Here is a 16547-nt window from a genome sequence, read left to right as displayed (position 1 = left end):
GTGCATGTCCCCAATCAGCCCTCAGTAAGTCGTAGTATGCTCCACTTTTTAGGAGATTTCTTTTCCATGAATGCCCCACTTGCTCATTCACTTGTATAATACATTTCCACTGCAGACCATGTAAATATTAGTTTTAAAGGGTAGATCAATAAGTTGTAACACTGCCTTTGTACACGAGCGGTGCGTGGCATCGTCACGTGCACGCTGCACAGAGAAGCTGTAACCTTTGTGAGTAAGTAACTCCAAGTTTTGGGACTCGATTGTTGTGCGCCTTCTGGTCATTCGCTGAGCGTACGGACCAGCACTCACAAAAAAGTGTGTAACTGAGGTGCTGAATTCGATTATATCATTATGGTTATAGCTTCCTCTGGCTCTGTGCACATCACAGTGCTGCGCATCATTCGAGCGCAACAAGAGCAGTCAGTCTTAGAATGTATCGATCCAGCCTCGTATATTCACATCATGGGTGTTGAATTTGGCAGATGGAGAGATTCCTTGTCTCGCAGCATTCAGTCCTGCATTGACAAAATTAACATCAAGAAGGCCCCGACCTCAGACAGCGGCACAGCTGTGTGCAGGTCTTTGGAGCAGCCCTCCTCCAGGACCACCACCAACCCTGTCCAGCAGAACCGTCCTCCCTTGCCTGCAGAGAGGAGCAGTCTGGAGAAGCCCCACAGCGTCAACCCTCATCCCTGCACCAGTGCACAGACCACGAGTTCAGTCAGGTCAGGTGTGAAGCGAAAGCTGGAAAATGAAGATGAGAATAAGAGCGGAACTTCTCATCAGTCAAAACGGGCCAAGACTGAAGTGTTGGAGTGTCAGCACGGGTAGGCTCACCTGGATCAAACAGAGTAGAGGAGATTTGAAGAATTGTGAAAGTGTTGGACTGTGTGTGTTTGTGTTCCACATTTCATAACCCTGTTCATCAAATTACAGAGGAAGCTCCAAGAGCAGCCAGGCACTTAGCACCACATCCCCCATCAGGCAAGGGGTAAAGAGAAATATATCTGACGACTTTAAAATGTCAGATCCTGCCAAGAAGAGGCCTCGTTGTTCTACTAGTCCATCTCCCTCAAGGCCGAGCTGCAGCACCCAGAGCTGCATCTCACCAAGCCTTGAGAGAAAGACGGCCCCTGGTGAAGAGTCTTACAACCACAAGAGGTCACACAAGGGGGTCAGACAAAGCTGTGAGAGCAGCAGCAGCCTCAACTCCACTCACACTCTCCACGGTCAACCTGATCGGAAGGACAATTCGGCTGAGCGCCTGCCTCACTTTGAGGCAGACAGTCAGGTCCGGTCAGGACTTAAACGAAAGACAGCTGACAATGAAGATGGTTGTCATCATAGAGAGAGACCTTGCAAAAGAGTTCATTTGGAGGAAGACAGTCGGAGCAAAGGTGAGTATATGTGCAAAATGAACAAATGTCTCTGGAGACTTTATCAAACACAAATGTGTCTAAAATCGAACTGTTGTCTTTCAGAACCGTACGTCAGTGAGAGAAGAAGAAGCAACCAGGAAACCCACGACCATTCCCGCACTCCCAGTTCCAATGCGGCCCGGTCACATTGAAAGACTTTTGCTGCTGTTCACACCAGAACAGCTCAGTTTTTCTTGTTTATATCTTATTATTGTAAATAGTTTCACTTTTGACCCTATTTCTGCATTCAAACTTTGAATGCGGCCCGGTCAAACCTCTTCTCTTCTGCTGCTTTTCACACCAGCACCTTATTACTGTAAATATTGTAAATAGTTTCTCTGGACACTTTTGACCCTATTTCTGCATTCAAACTTTGAATGCGGCCCGGTCAAACTTCTTCTCTTCTGCTGCTTTTCACACCAGCACCTTATTACTGTAAATATTGTAAATAGTTTTTCTGGACACTTTTGACCCTATTTCCGCATTTATACTTTGAATGCGGCCCGGTCAAACCTCTTCTCTTCTGCTGCTTTTCACACCAGCACCTTATTACTGTAAATATTGTAAATAGTTTCTCTGGACACTTTTGACCCTATTTCTGCATTCAAACTTTGAATGCGGCCCGGTCAAACCTCTTCTCTTCTGCTGCTTTTCACACCAGCACCTTATTACTGTAAATATTGTAAATAGTTTCTCTGGACACTTTTGACCCTATTTCTGCATTCAAACTTTGAATGCGGCCCGGTCAAACCTCTTCTCTTCTGCTGCTTTTCACACCAGCACCTTATTACTGTAAATATTGTAAATAGTTTCTCTGGACACTTTTGACCCTATTTCCGCATTCAAACTTTGAATGCGGCCCGGTCAAACTTCTTCCCTTCTGCTTCATTTTCATTGTTTTTTAATCTTGTTTCTGTAAATAATTTAACTGGACACTTGTACATTTTTGTCTGCAAATAAAAATTCATGGACATTGATTTGCTGTAAACACAATTTATTTTACCACTATAATTGAGTTTGCTTCATATATGCACACATGGTTACCATCACAAATGGCTGGATTAGAAATATTAACATGCTCTAAATTAGACAGATTTTTTTGCAGTTTAGGTTCTCGTTGTTTCACTGTGAAGGTACCAAAAGAACAACATGGAAGTGCCATGAATAATATTCAGAGACAGGAGTGAAACAAGGAATAAGGAGTTGCTTGCAACTACTACTGCAATACTACAGCTGAATCCATTGGTGGATCAATCTGCAGAAAATGTGTAATTATGTGAATTACAACAATGTCAATAACGGTCCAAATAGTTGAACCTAAGCTACATAAGAAATATTCCCAAAAATCTGCTTTCCTGAGACCAACCTGCCTTGTAAAAAGTAAAAATAAAATGAAAATCAAATTCAATTAAATAAATTAAAAAAGGCACTGTCATCTTCTTTGATCATCATTCTTGAGCTGGGGAAGGCACTGAAAAAGCATCTTAATCGCTATTTGTTGATTATTTGATTACAGGACTAGTTCTAAGGTTTTTGGCTGGTTGATATGTCTGCCGAAAGTATCTTCCGTGTGCGATAACTTATATTGGCTTGGAGGAACCTCAGAAAGAGGCCAAAGGATTCATGATATGTGATTTGATAATATTCAGGCAAGCACCTGATAATCGATTGATTGAGCGAAGTATCAATAGTCTTGTTTCTTAGCACCATTCTTTCTGTATTAAGCTTGTCAATATGCCTTTAAGTTATGAAAGCAAGCGGGGGGGGGCATGGCTAGCCAATGTAGACATTTAGACGTCTTCAAGCGATGCCTTTACATCCTTTGCAATAGCATCTGTTTGCCGTTAATAAAGAAAGAATACTGTATTCTTCAGATAAGCTCAGCTTCAGTTATCGCAGCAGATCAAAAACATTTGTCAACTTGTCGAGGCGCTTTGCTGAATCCTCTGAAAATAACTGCAAGCTGCTTTTCATGCTTCATCTTTTAGATATTTTTCTGCCGGTGACTCTCCAATTCAAGCCAAATTGATGCATCTCAGCCTGCTTAAGGTCATAGAACCCCTAGGCGTCACCTTAAATAGTAACCTGATGCAAGCCTCTCTGCCTCTCAAATGTTTAAATTGCATTAGAGAAGTTATTAAAATAAAAAAAAATGTAAAATAGCGTTGGAGGCAGTAGAAATTACAAAGAGAACTACAGTCTTTGATTCAAGTTATTCCTGTTCTTTCATACCCAGGCTCCTCGTTCTCACTAAATCTGTAGAGCTGCTACACGACATGGGCTTGGATGAAGGCTGCAGATCAGAGATCAAGTCTGGTATCTGCTTTGGCAATGAATGGGTGGCTTTTCATTCATTGTTATGAAAGCCATAAAATCTTGCTTAGCGCTCAACCTATTCAAAGTCGCAGTGCCTTCTGTTGGTTTTCGGGGGGGGGTTCAGTTATGAGTGGTTGCCGTTTCTTGGCCAAAATAACATCATCCTTGCATGCTAATGCTGCTTCTTCTGGTCTTATGGAATTGCACCCAATCATTATTGCTTGTCTTCTGTGGATTAAGCACTCGTCAAGGAAACAAATATTGTTTTTCTGTGACATGAGGTTACCATCTTCCGATTATGGCAAGAGGAGGGTGTGGTTAGAAGTTCACGAGGACATTAACTAATAGTATTAGTAGGAGCACAACAACGCCACCGTAGGAATTTCACCTAAAGAATAAGTTTTTCCCACTAACACCCGTCCCATGTAGCTATATAGTATTATGTGAATCTGCTAGGTGTAGTAGTACTACGGGCGGGGCCCTGGTTACGGTTTTAAACATAATGGCGCGATTACCTGTTCTTATACACTAATCAAATTAGTCTTACAACTGTTGTTCCCTTATTATGAAAACTAAAATAACTGGCGGTGCCTCCAATAGAATTAAGGAAGTAAAATAAGGTCTACGCCTCTTATTAAGTCCTGTTATCTTGTGTTTTAATTGTATGTTACCCCTTTTAACCAGCTCTTACCAGAACATGAATGTGCTGAACTTTGACACACCAAATATACTTCAAAGGCATTTACAAAAAACAGTTTGGCATTTATTACACGTGAGCATCAATATACTGTGCACCCAAGGTGAATAGTTATTTAATGTAGATGCTACTTTAGGGGATAACTCTGCATTTGTCATGGTGTGGAAGAATCATGAACAAGTTTAAAGGTCAGGAAAATATAAATACAAATCTTGATGTGCAACTCCAGGCACATCCAAGCATGTGACTCACCTGTCCTGCCAGCAAACTATTTTCCTCCATCAGCTGTTCTTAGCTCTCCCGTATATTAAAAAGTTCAAAAATTGCTGAATTACATGTATTAAACACTGTTTTAAATGAAACAAAATTTTATTTATATAGTGCCAAATCACAACACAAGTTATTTCACGGCACTTAAGTCTGCAAGAGAACTTTAAATTCTATTCTTGATTTAACAGGAAGCCAATGAAGAGAAGCTAAAACAGGAGAAATATGATCTGTCTTGCTAAATCCTATCAAAACTCTCAATGCAGCATTTTGGATCAACCGTAGGGTTTTTAATGATTAATTTGGACATCCTAACAACAAAGAATTACAATAATCCAGCCTGGAACTAAAAAATGCACGAATACATTTTTCTGCAGCACGCTGAGGAATGATTGTCCTGATTTTATTAATATTAGATGAAAGAAGGCAGTTCTGGAGATTTGCTTTATCTGGTGGCTACAGGACTAATCCTCATCAAATATGACTCCAAGGTTCCTCACAGTGGTGCTGGAGGCCAAGACAACGTCATCTAGAGTAACTAAGTGATTAGAGAAGGAGTTTCTGAGGTGTTTAGGACCAAGTACAATAACTTCCGTTTTGTCTGAATTTAGAAGCAGGATATTTTTGGTCATCCAGGCCTTTATGTCTTTTAGACAGTCTTCAAGTTTTACTAACTGATTTGTTTCATCTGGTTTTATAGAAAGATATAGCTGCGTGTCATCTGCATAACAATGGCAGTTGATGCAGTGCTTCCTGATAATATCTCCTAATGGAAGCATGTACAAAGTAAAAAGTATTGGGCCTAACACTGAGCCTTGTGGAAGTCCATAACTAACTCCTGTTTGTCTGGAAGACTCATTGTTGACATGGACAAACTGTAATCTATCTGATAAGTAGGATCTGAACCAGTCTAATGCAGTTCCCTTGATAGCATCTTACAATCTCTGGAATAAAATCATGTCATCAAAAGCAGCACTGAGGTCCAGAAGAACAAGTACAGAGACAAGTGTTATGATATGGCGGTGTTTTAACGGACCCAGACACAGACACAGTAGGATAGCTGTTTTTCGAACCAGGGAGTCTTTATTATCTCCAAAACAACTGACACACAGTAGGCAGAGGTAAACAGTGTTCAAGTCCGGCCGGAGGCCAAAGTTCAGCGAGGAGTCTAGTCTCTCCTCTCCTCTTCAATCCTGAGCCGGAAGCTGGCTCCGCGGCGATCACAGCTGGCAGACAGGTAGGTAGGCAGGCAGAAGAATGCGCCGAGGGGGCGTGGCTCCGCTGTGTGGAATCCCATGGTCCGACACTAAGGGGGCAGGCTGGATCTCTGTGTGGATTTCCCGAGGTCCGACACAAGAACAGCGAGGGCAGGGCCGACTGTGTGATTCCCGAGGATCGAGACAGGATTGCCAAAGCATCAGCAGATGATCTCCGTGGAACGAACTGGATGCTTTCTCCGTACAGGTGAGAACCCGTGGCTTCGACACCGGGCGGCAGGTAAGCTGAGACATACAGGGAGTCAGAACCGGAACTTCACTGAGTGAACCGAACAGACTTACGGGGACGGAATAACAGGTAGGTAAACAGACGGACTGACAGCTTGGAGGAGAATGACCGGAGCATTTATACCAGCTGGAGGTGATCGCAGGAGATGAAGCACAGCTGTGCTGACGGAGAGAGGCGGTGGCAGTGGGAGGAACTTGGAGGAGGGTACTGCTGAGGGACACAAAACAAAACACAAGCACATGGCAAAACAATCACAAACAGACAGGGGAATGACAGCACACATGAGGAGAGGTGATCGGGTCACACTAGGGTCAGACAGGAATCCTCACAACAAGTCCATTATCTGAGGTTATTAGAAGATCGTTAGTAACTTTCACCAGCGCTCTCTCTGTGCTATGATGAACTTTAAAGCCTGACTGGATTTGTATGTCGTCCAAAAAGTCATAAATGAGTCATACTATAGTATGTCATTCAAAATGGTTTAAAAAAAATAATCTCATACTATAGCATACTATAGTATAGAAAATATCATAAAAATGTTTTACTATATTGTGGTCAAAAACGTCATACTTTTTTATGAATTTTTGGATGACATGCCATAGCATGTCATCCAAAAATTCATAAAAAAGTCATACTCTTGTATGTGGTACAAAATATCATCCTATAGCATATTTTCCAAACTGTTCTTAAAATGTCATAAATATTTCACACTATAGTGGGTTGTCGAAAAAGTCTTAAAAAAAGTCAGTGAAGTATGTCCTCCAAAATGTCATAAAAATGTCTTGGTATAGCATGTTGTCCAAAATATCATGAACATGTAATAATATGGTCTCCTATTGAACATGCTTTCCAGGATAAACTTTGCGTTCTTTATTCTTTCCATTTGGTAAACCTCCAAACCTAAAGTATCACTGATATGATATGACTGTATTATAGATGTTAGGCTCCATACCCAGAGTATTCTTTTCACCATGATAATCAATTAGGGGCTAATTACCGGAATTGAATATATTATCCTGGAACTAAATAAAACAACTGGTCCTGAGCGTCCCTGTCTGTCTCTGTTTGTCTTTCACCTACATCTTCTTCATCATCATCATCATCATCATTTTCATCTATCACAAGTTCAAACTCATCCTCATCTCTCATCATCCGATGAGGCCAAATCTGAACTCAACTATCCTGTAAAGAATGTCTCGGTCCTGTCTCCTAAAACAGTGTAGACTCATTACTTAAAGTACATTTAGACTGTTGGTGTCCACTACAATGGACCTTCATGAAAGGGATATTATTTCATAATGAATGAATCAAAAAACACAGGACATGATGTTTGACTGTCCCTTGTGCCAAGGTGGTGAGCACGTCCAGGGAATTAACCTCGTTTTTAAATGAGTGGTTGACGATCGACAAGTGAAGGGTTTTCTGGCTTGTGTGGAGTTTATCTTGGTCTGGTTTCAGTTGTAGAATTTCGGGACAGTTGTGCACAGAACACATCGTCAGTAGTGTTCCCTTGTGTCATTGGGTGTTTGGGCCTTTCGACACTATAAACCCTCCCCAAAGGCGGCCAGCTGCAGGAAGATCAGCCCTCAGCTTGTGTGCCGTGCCCAACTGTCCCGAAATTGACAACATTGAGGATGGTAGCCGGCTGAAAGGTTAACAGGTGGGGGGCTCTCAAGTGGGTTATGCAGCACGGGTCCTTCCGCTTGACCCAAATCCACCAGCTGCTTCTATCAGCCGCCTCTGAGACTGCCCTGATGGTCTGCCGCACAGCCTGACCGAGGCCTCCCAGCTCTTTCAACAGTCTAATGGTCAAATAATCCACAAAACCTCGGCATCCCACTTCCACCGGAAAGATTTTGGTGTTCCAGCCGCGCTGCTCTGCTTCTGCTGCTAGCGCAGCTTCTTACGTTCATAGGCTTGTTTGAGTGCGTTCTCCCATGGGACTGTGAGCTCTATGATGTAAGCAGTCTTCAGTGAAGGGGACCAGAGCACCAGATCTGGCCGGAGGTTGGTGGAAGCGATCTCCGGAGGGAGGCAAGATTAATTGCTGGCCGACGTCTACCAGCATCTTCCAGTCGCGGGCCATGACATTTTGGATTGACAGGAAGTTCCCAGCATCCCACCGTACCCCACAACATATCACCAGAAAGACCAGGATGTCCTCTTCAAAATACAGCAGGAAAGATGGACGTGAACAAAATGTCCACTACAAAGGACCCAAGTTAATAGGCTGTGTGTGTGTGTGTGTGTGTGTGTGTATATATAAAAACACACACACCACATACCCAAAGGACATGTATGTAAATATTGTGCATTCGACAACAAATCCATTTTTTTCAACAAATTACAGATTATTCCTTTAACAAATTTTGTGCTATGTCCAATTGAATTACTGATTTGATTTATCTTGTGACCAGATGTAACTTGTTTATTAGTAGAGAAATGACTGACCTTACGTTGATCATTTTAATTTCATATGTTGAATATTATAATATTATATTATGCGTGATATTTTATGCAATGACTGCAACATATTTTTTTCAGACAGTACTGTGATTGGCACTTTTTCAGTACTGGAAGGGAAATGACTCCCCCACAAAGGTCGACGTTACGCCCATTATTGTGGGCTTGTTTGCTTACATCATGTCTGTGAATTAAATCTGATCAGAAAAATATGTACAGTTTTTAGACATTCTCTAATATTGTTAATTATGTATTCATGAATATTTAATATAATGAAGAAAAATGATGTTGAGTGCGATGACTAACTTTGGGAGTGTGTTTTTCAGTGCTCAAAATATTCAGTCGAAGAATCAACACACACAAAAAGACAAAGGAGACGCAGCACCCCCTCATTTAACTCGCTAAAATAGCTTTATAATAATCATATTAATAGTAATAATATTAGCCATTAGAAAATGTTTTGACAACGTTGACAGTGTTACATTCTGTGTTGGGGTAAACCACGTCACAGTGTGCCATCTCTCTGGGCTTCAGCGCTATCAGACGTGCTCCTTTAGACACATCTAGATCCATAAAACATACCAGATCAATAAATAAATTTGTATGTACAAAATGAGAACCACAACACAGCAAACAGAATCATGATGTACACTGTGCAACGTCCCCCACTCCCCACTGCCGTCCAGCATTATTATAATCACACCACTTCTCCCGGTCACCTTTGTGTTGTCATGCATCTTGTGTATCCAGTAGTGGCATTATGAAAGTTCGTATCTTATGGCATCTCTATTGCTATATGGTCCAGTCAGTTCTTTTTATAGGAGAAAAAAAACAAAAGCATTTAATGTTTGTATGTACAGTATGCTGTCTTGGCACTGAATCGAAAGTGTATAAAACAAGTGAACTCAAGAGTAAAGCTGAGCTTAAAGACAGAAAAGCTTGCTGTATCAAACCCGTCTGATTAGAAATCATGGTGTTCAGTGAGACATGTATGAGATGAAAGAGGAGGAGAGGAGGAGGGAGTACAGAAGGAGGGGATGCTTTTTTTTTTTTTTTTTGCTACGTTATAGACTAGAGTACAGAGAGTGGAGCGTCTCTGTATCGGTTTGATGTCCGTGTTGTTTTCCTCCTCTGACAGCACTGAGAGTTCAGAGTGGAATAAAAGCACATGGAGAAAGAAGGTCTTGTGTTTGGATCTTTCGTGCACTCCATCTGTTCAATGCTCAACTTTCCTCTTTTGGTGATCTGTCACTCCGTCACGGGAGTGTCCATCATTGATCCCAGAGAAAAATGTCTTCCCAGAGTTATTGTCAGTTTGCCTTTCCTTTACTCCATCTCCTTAGTAGCAGCGATTAATTTAACATTTCATTGTAGGTTAAACTATATATTTTTTTTGTTATTGTATACAAGACTCGCCCTTGAATACAGAACAATGTTTACCCATAGCTATAATTGACAACACCATTTTATAATAATGAAAGTGATGGCAATAATTAATCCTTTTAATGACAATAATCATACTAATAATAATGATATTGTAATAACAATATATGTAATATCGAGAAGAGCAATGTCCATCTGTAACAGGTATTTACATATTTGTAAACGATGACGGTGGCAGGGTATATATTTTTTTGTTAATTACACAGTAATTGCTCAGTTTTCTTTGATCCACATGGTTAGCTGTGCGTGTACTGTAAAAGCAACAGTAAAGTGTTAATACACACAAACAGGATTACACCTCAGCGCTAAAGGCACATTGGAGTTTCAGTTTAACATCTGCTTGGGTTTGAGCTGCTCTGGAGGCAGAAGAGGAAGTAAAACCTCAAAGGAGAACCCGCTAAATCAGTTGGAAGAAAGTAAGTTCGTAGTATTAAAGATAATACTCTTCTCTCTCTCGTTATGATGCCAAAGTGGTGTAATACACACTCTAGTCCACTAGAGGGTACCGTAGTAGGGTCATATTTTTCTTTGGCTAGGTGTGAAAAGCTTGGTTTAGGCACCAAAAACCATGTGGTTTGGTTCAGAAAGAATAATGGCTTGGGTTGAATGTGACTCGGTTGCAATCTGTTTTGATTGAGGTACCAAAACTTCTTGGTTACATTGAAGAGAAGATGGTTAAAATATATAATTTTACAAAAGTAGCTATACCTACTTTATGTTCAAGTAAGTATCGTACTAATGTTACTGAAAAGAAAGCCATAAAGACTTTTTCACAGACTGAAACAACAGTCTCCCCGGGTGAAAATCCTGTGCTTGTTCCATCCATTATCACTCTTTGTACTTCGTCATGTGACCTCCTTTTTCGACGGTCATACATGCGTGTACTTTACACGCCTAGAGAAGGCAAAACGTGACTCTAACATGATATATTCCAGTGCATTACATGCTTTGCCAAGACACCGACTGAATCCTTATGTGATTTTCATTACATCACAATAATGCTAGCTTATGCACGCACCCCAAAATATATTTTAATGTCATTGATATCATCTCCAATAGATTGATTTCATTCATAATGGAAATTTTAAACAAATTTGTGGCCATAATGGTTAGAAAGTGTGCAACAAGGTTAGGTAATTAAATCTGCCAAGTCAAACCTCAAATTGTGTGAAACAGTAAAGGAAACATTATGGAAATATGGAATTTATGTTTGTTTGATGTATTTATTTGAGATGTTGTTGATGTTACAGTCTCCTCCTTTATTCACTGTCCTGGGAACTATATCCAGTTACTGCTAAAGCTATCCCAACATTTCCTATTGTTGCTGGTTATTTAACAGCATTCAATTGCTAATGCTAATGATTGCTCATGATAACTTCAACAAGCTAAGAATTTTTTTTAAACACTGGATCAGTTTTAAATATTTCTGTGAATAATGGAACAAGTGGGTCAAACCTAGTTCCTTAGCTTCTTCTGTTGACTGACTTTATCCTTCAGAGCAGCTCTGCTTCAGAAATGTCAAATTAAAACTCAAATCTGCTACATCCCTCCAGCTCCAGTTTGTTGCAGTTGCACAGTCAGTATACAGCACACACAAACGCACACTCACATATCGGCTACAATTGAGCTGCTGCCTCAGCCGCCACCCACTGTAATGTTACCGTGCTGCTCTACAGTGTCTGGAAAAATGGCTAAAAGAGAATCTGGGCTCAAACAACAAGTGATTTCCTCTTGTTCAGAGAATGTGAACACTCCTGCAGGACTGATGTGGCCCTGCATTTGCGGGGTCTGTTGGTTTGCGAGGGTTCCCCTGAGGACACAGGCCAGAAGCCTGGGTCGGGGTCAGAGACACTGCTGCTAGAAACTGAGGTACTCGGAGTTGACTTGTCCGTCTGGCTGTCCATGTGGGGTTTTTGCACTTATAGAAAGAGGTGAAGGAGTTCGTATAGTAGTCCGTCTGTTGTGTTGGTAAGTGCTCAGATCATGTTTGTACAACTACACACTCAGGTGCTGGGGAGGAGGGGGGGGGGGGGCCTGTGTTTTACACTGTGCAGATATAGGAGGATAGATACAATACTGAACAAAAAATACATGGAAATCACAACCACCAAAAGTGTGTTTGCAATGGACCTGTTTCAAGGCAAGGTGGCTGGCTGAACACCTCAACTTGTGACAAAAAGTAGAGAGGAGAAGATCAGCGAGAATTGAAGAAGTAGTTGCTACAAAGCCTCTTTGATTCCTGGTGTCCCTCAAGGCCAGCTTGTAATGGAAAGACCTTGCCACCCCTCCGCACGTAGGTTTTGAGGATTGTGAGGGTGGAGTCAAAAGTCCTTCACAGTGGAGTAACAGTATTAAAGCAGGTCTTTGTGCTTTGTTTGATGAGGGCTGTGCCCAACACCATTGAGATGTTGTCAAGTTGGAGGGTAGCAGAAGGAGAAAGGATGATGGGATTTAAAAAAAAAAAAAAAAAAGATAAAGAAAAAAGGCCGCTCTGCAACCCGCACTGCTGTGAATGAATTAAACATGACGTCGGACCTTTTTTCTTCCACTGCCTGTGCAGCTTGTTTCACAGAGGTTGTTAAATTGATCTGTTGCGATTCAAATCAAAACATACATTTTCCAAAGTTTTCAAGGGTGCCAGTATCATTGTCCTCCAAAGATATCATCTTTGTACAAAGTAGGTGACTCGTTGTAATAACTGCTGTAAAATTCTATTAATTTCTTTTTTCAATCACAAAAGGCTACAAAATCTGCTTTTCCTTTTAAAATGAGATCCTGCTAAATTTTTCAAAGGAGGCTGTCATAAAACATGCAGTAATAACATCAACAAAATCTGCCAGTCTTGTGTGTGTATTGCAAGTGAAAGTGAGCGAGATAAAGTGAGGGCATGTTAGTACGATAAAAACATTGTCTTTTACAATATTCTCTGCAGATTTCACACTTTTCTATTTACATATCTGTCACTATATATATATATATATATACTGTAAACTGTGTTCAAAGGAAACCTCCACATATAGCTGGTTAGGCACATGTAGTTGGTTCTAAAAAGGGAATACAAGGAGGAGGATACAGCAGAATATGTTGTTAGAACCACAGACAGATAGTAGGCCTAAGGCGGATCATACTTGGCAATTAACACTCTTGCCAGTAATACCCTGTGAACCTGACTCACAAACTGAAGGTAATAATAATCATTTGAAATTCTTTTTCACATGTACTGAGTCTGGATATGCCACACAGCTGTAGTATCACACAATGCTATAATCTATCATAATAATACTGTAGTGTTTCACATTTGATATATGCTTTTTTTGGTACATATACTGTACTCCGTAGTCTCTACTAATCTAGAAATGTAGATTATATTATAAAATATACATCTCCCATTAAAATATCCTATTTTGCCAACACATTCCATCCAAATGTTCGAAAAGGAAAAAGAAAAGAGGTCATGCTAATAGATTATTTTGTGTTTTTTTTCTTTTTTCAAAATTGCAGATTTGGACATTTTAGTGTTGACTGGGCTTCGTCACATGTTGCGACACACAACCCTTCATATTCAGTGCTTCTAGTGCGTTCACACACATGCCTTTACCCAACATCCACACAAAATCCTTAAATTAGGAGCATCTGTAGTGACATAAGTTTGTAAATAAGACCTTCAAAACTTTTAAAATCATGCTACACTTTCAGTGGAAACACCAGATAGTATGATTTCAGGAGGTATATAAAGGGAAAAGGAACAAACATACTTAAATCCATTCATTCATATAATATGCTAATCTCAGTTTAATTACCAAGGTTTGTCAAGTTGCTTCTTTTCTGTAATTCCCCAACTGATGGTTTCCTGTCTGTGACGACTCTTTGGACGGCTTTCAGAGGGAGCTGCTGTTCACTGAACACAATTCCTTTGGTCTTCTTTCAGTTCTTTCCTTCGGTGCTGTGTGAAACCGAGAGGACTGTACTTCAAGCAAGGCGGGCGGACTCTGCTGAAGACTTTGGCAGATCTCCCTCTTTCACTTTGTGATCCACTGCCCTGGTCGTAAAGCAACAAGCATCATAGAAAAGTCCACTGAAATAATATTCAAGAGACGGAAAACCACGCTGCGTGTCGAGGGAGAGAACTGTAAATAAAATGATAAAGAAACTGGTCTTCTTTCATGGCTGTTTCATCAGGCGGGTGTCTGTTAATTCCTGACTGAGGTGGAAAGAACTCTCTGCAGACCACTGTTGTTAGTTTGGGTCCTCGTTTGACCACTGGGTGGTGCTATAGTCTCACAGTGAAAAGGGGGGCTTCTTCATTAAAGTCCTGAAAAGCCACAAAAAGCCACCGCCCCTAAAACTCCCAGAAACCCCCACTCCCGAATACTTGAAACTTCAGAAAGAAGCAAACGGCTGTTTTGTTTGTTTTTTTGTCTGTGATGCTCTCTAGCTGTCAAGGCTGTGATGCTACACTGCAAAAAAAGCTCCTTTTGGCAAACATGAGTGTGCACTCTATGTACAAATAGCACTTGCACATTCAAGCAACCTCGCAGCTGAATACTGACGGTCGTCAACGGATACACGGCACGTGAGGAAGGAAAGAGAGAGGGATATAAAAATTTGAGAGTGTGGCGCCTGTGCGGACAGATGGCACCTGGGTGAAAAGGTGCCAGCTGTAAGTTGGCTGACAATGCTTGGGGGGGGGGGGATGTTCTTTGGGGTCTGCCAACCATCTGACTTTAGAGGCATTTAAACTGATGCTGAGAAATTCATCCATGTTTATTCATCCATACTGGTAACATCAGTGAAGCGTGCGGATGCGTCTTAGTCGTGATTCAGAAACCCCACAAATAGAGCACGGAGCTGATTTTGCTGCAAATCTCATCAGGGATCCACACAGGGAGATTCTGTCAGAGGTCAGAGGTGCCTGTTGAGCCCTTTATTTTCAGTGATGGAGATGTGCTAAGTGAACACGCACAGGCATGCTACTACTGCGTGAACCTCTGCTGACTACTGTTATAAAAGTGGACTGTTTCTCAGTTGTTGTCAGCCAAAATGATCATAAAAAAAGGAAATTCAGAGACTTAAAATTGTCTGTAACTCATCTGCTAGCTACCAGTTCAGGTCGAGGCCTTTGTGTCAGTAAAATGTCCAAATTTCAAGACACTAAAATGGCTGTCATTGCTTGTTTAATGAGTATGATAACTTAATTGGATGGAAATGCCAAAGGGGGAATAGCACATAAACAGCGGGGCGTTCCAGAACTGGGCTGAGATTAGTGCACAGGTCAGGGTTGCAGGGGCGAGGGTGAGCGAGGAGGCGGGAGGGAGACACCTCAGACTTGCGTTCAGAGTCGAGTCTGGGCTTCAGGGATGTAGATCTCGATACTGTCGGCGCTCTCCGTGGCCGAGTTCTGCCTGAAGGAGGCGGTGCGCTTGGTCTGCAGCAGCCTCCTCCTCGCTTCTGTCCTCTGACGGTCCCCGAGGTCCAGGGACTTCTCCCTGATGGGTAGGGTGTGCCCTCCCACCCGAGGCACCACCAGGCCCCCTGACCCCCCACCTCCACCTCCTGCGACCGCATCCCCAACGCTATCGGCTCGGAGGCTGCCGCTCACCCCGCCTGCCGGCTTCTTTGGTAACGGGGGAGGAAGCTTCTTGTCCTCCTGGCCCCGGCGATGGTGCGACGTAGGTATACGATGAAAACGGACAGTGGATTTATCGTGTGTGGTGGTGGAAAAGGGATCCCATGCAAAAAAAAAAAGGAGGAGATATTGGGGGATACAAAATGAATGAGAAACAGGGAAAACCGCCAACGAAAAGGGTACAAATTTAAGAGAAGAATTATGGGCCGAAAATTGAGAGAAATGAAAAATCAGCAAGAAGTAACTCAGCATGCATTGGCATTGGATGGTGCGAAAGAAAATGAAATGGGAGAGGACGAGGTAACAAAGGTAATATAAAAGAAAAAGAAGAAAAGAGAAACAACTGTTAGTTTGTTATCGAGAATAATGTAGTTGATCAGTGAGTAGCCTTAGTTTTTTTTTTTTTTTTTTTTTTTTATATAATTGAACAAGTATTTTATTTTTCCTGATCCGATGCAGTAAACCATCTTGTGGGCAGCTCACATCAGTTCCTCTTGCTGTTCTGTATGTTCACAGCCTGCAAAGGCTTGGAGGGCACAACCATCTGCACTACCCGCCTGCACACTGCCATCTTAGCTCTGGGAGAGTGCTGAAGGGAAACCAGGGATGTTTGGACCCCCGAGTCTCTCACCTTCTTTTCAGGTGGGAGCCTCCAGCCAGAGTCCTTGAGCCTCTGGAGGTCCTGAAACTTGATCCTGACGTCCTCTATGTTGAGCTGGAGCAGGTCCCAGAAGGCTGCCAGGTCCTGAGAGGTGGGCTGGGGGTAGGCTGATGGGTCCTGGATTGGCGGGGAGACGTAACACGTGATGGG

At 41.9% G+C, this 16547-nt stretch overlaps 1 protein-coding gene across 1 annotated transcript in view; it reads right to left on the bottom strand.

The window, feature by feature from the left end:
- Positions 1–9056: 9056 nt before the first annotated feature.
- Positions 9057–16547, bottom strand: part of dlgap3 (discs, large (Drosophila) homolog-associated protein 3) — a 126681-nt gene continuing 119190 nt past the window's right edge. The window contains exons 13-14 of the mRNA XM_069176282.1: positions 16368–16514; positions 9057–15757 (exon numbers count right to left, since the gene is read on the bottom strand). Coding sequence (XP_069032383.1) covers positions 15443–15757; positions 16368–16514 — 462 coding nt within the window. The 3' untranslated portion in view covers positions 9057–15442. The remainder of the gene's footprint in view (positions 15758–16367; positions 16515–16547) is intronic.

The sequence above is a fragment of the Embiotoca jacksoni genome, unplaced genomic scaffold, assembly GCF_022577435.1.
Source record: "Embiotoca jacksoni isolate LCO1_2020_lvr unplaced genomic scaffold, fEmbJac1.0.p SCAF_7, whole genome shotgun sequence".
Classification (NCBI taxonomy): Eukaryota; Metazoa; Chordata; class Actinopteri; family Embiotocidae; genus Embiotoca; species Embiotoca jacksoni.
The sequence above is the reverse complement of the archived record's forward strand: the minus strand, read 5'-3'. Positions and strand labels throughout refer to the sequence as shown.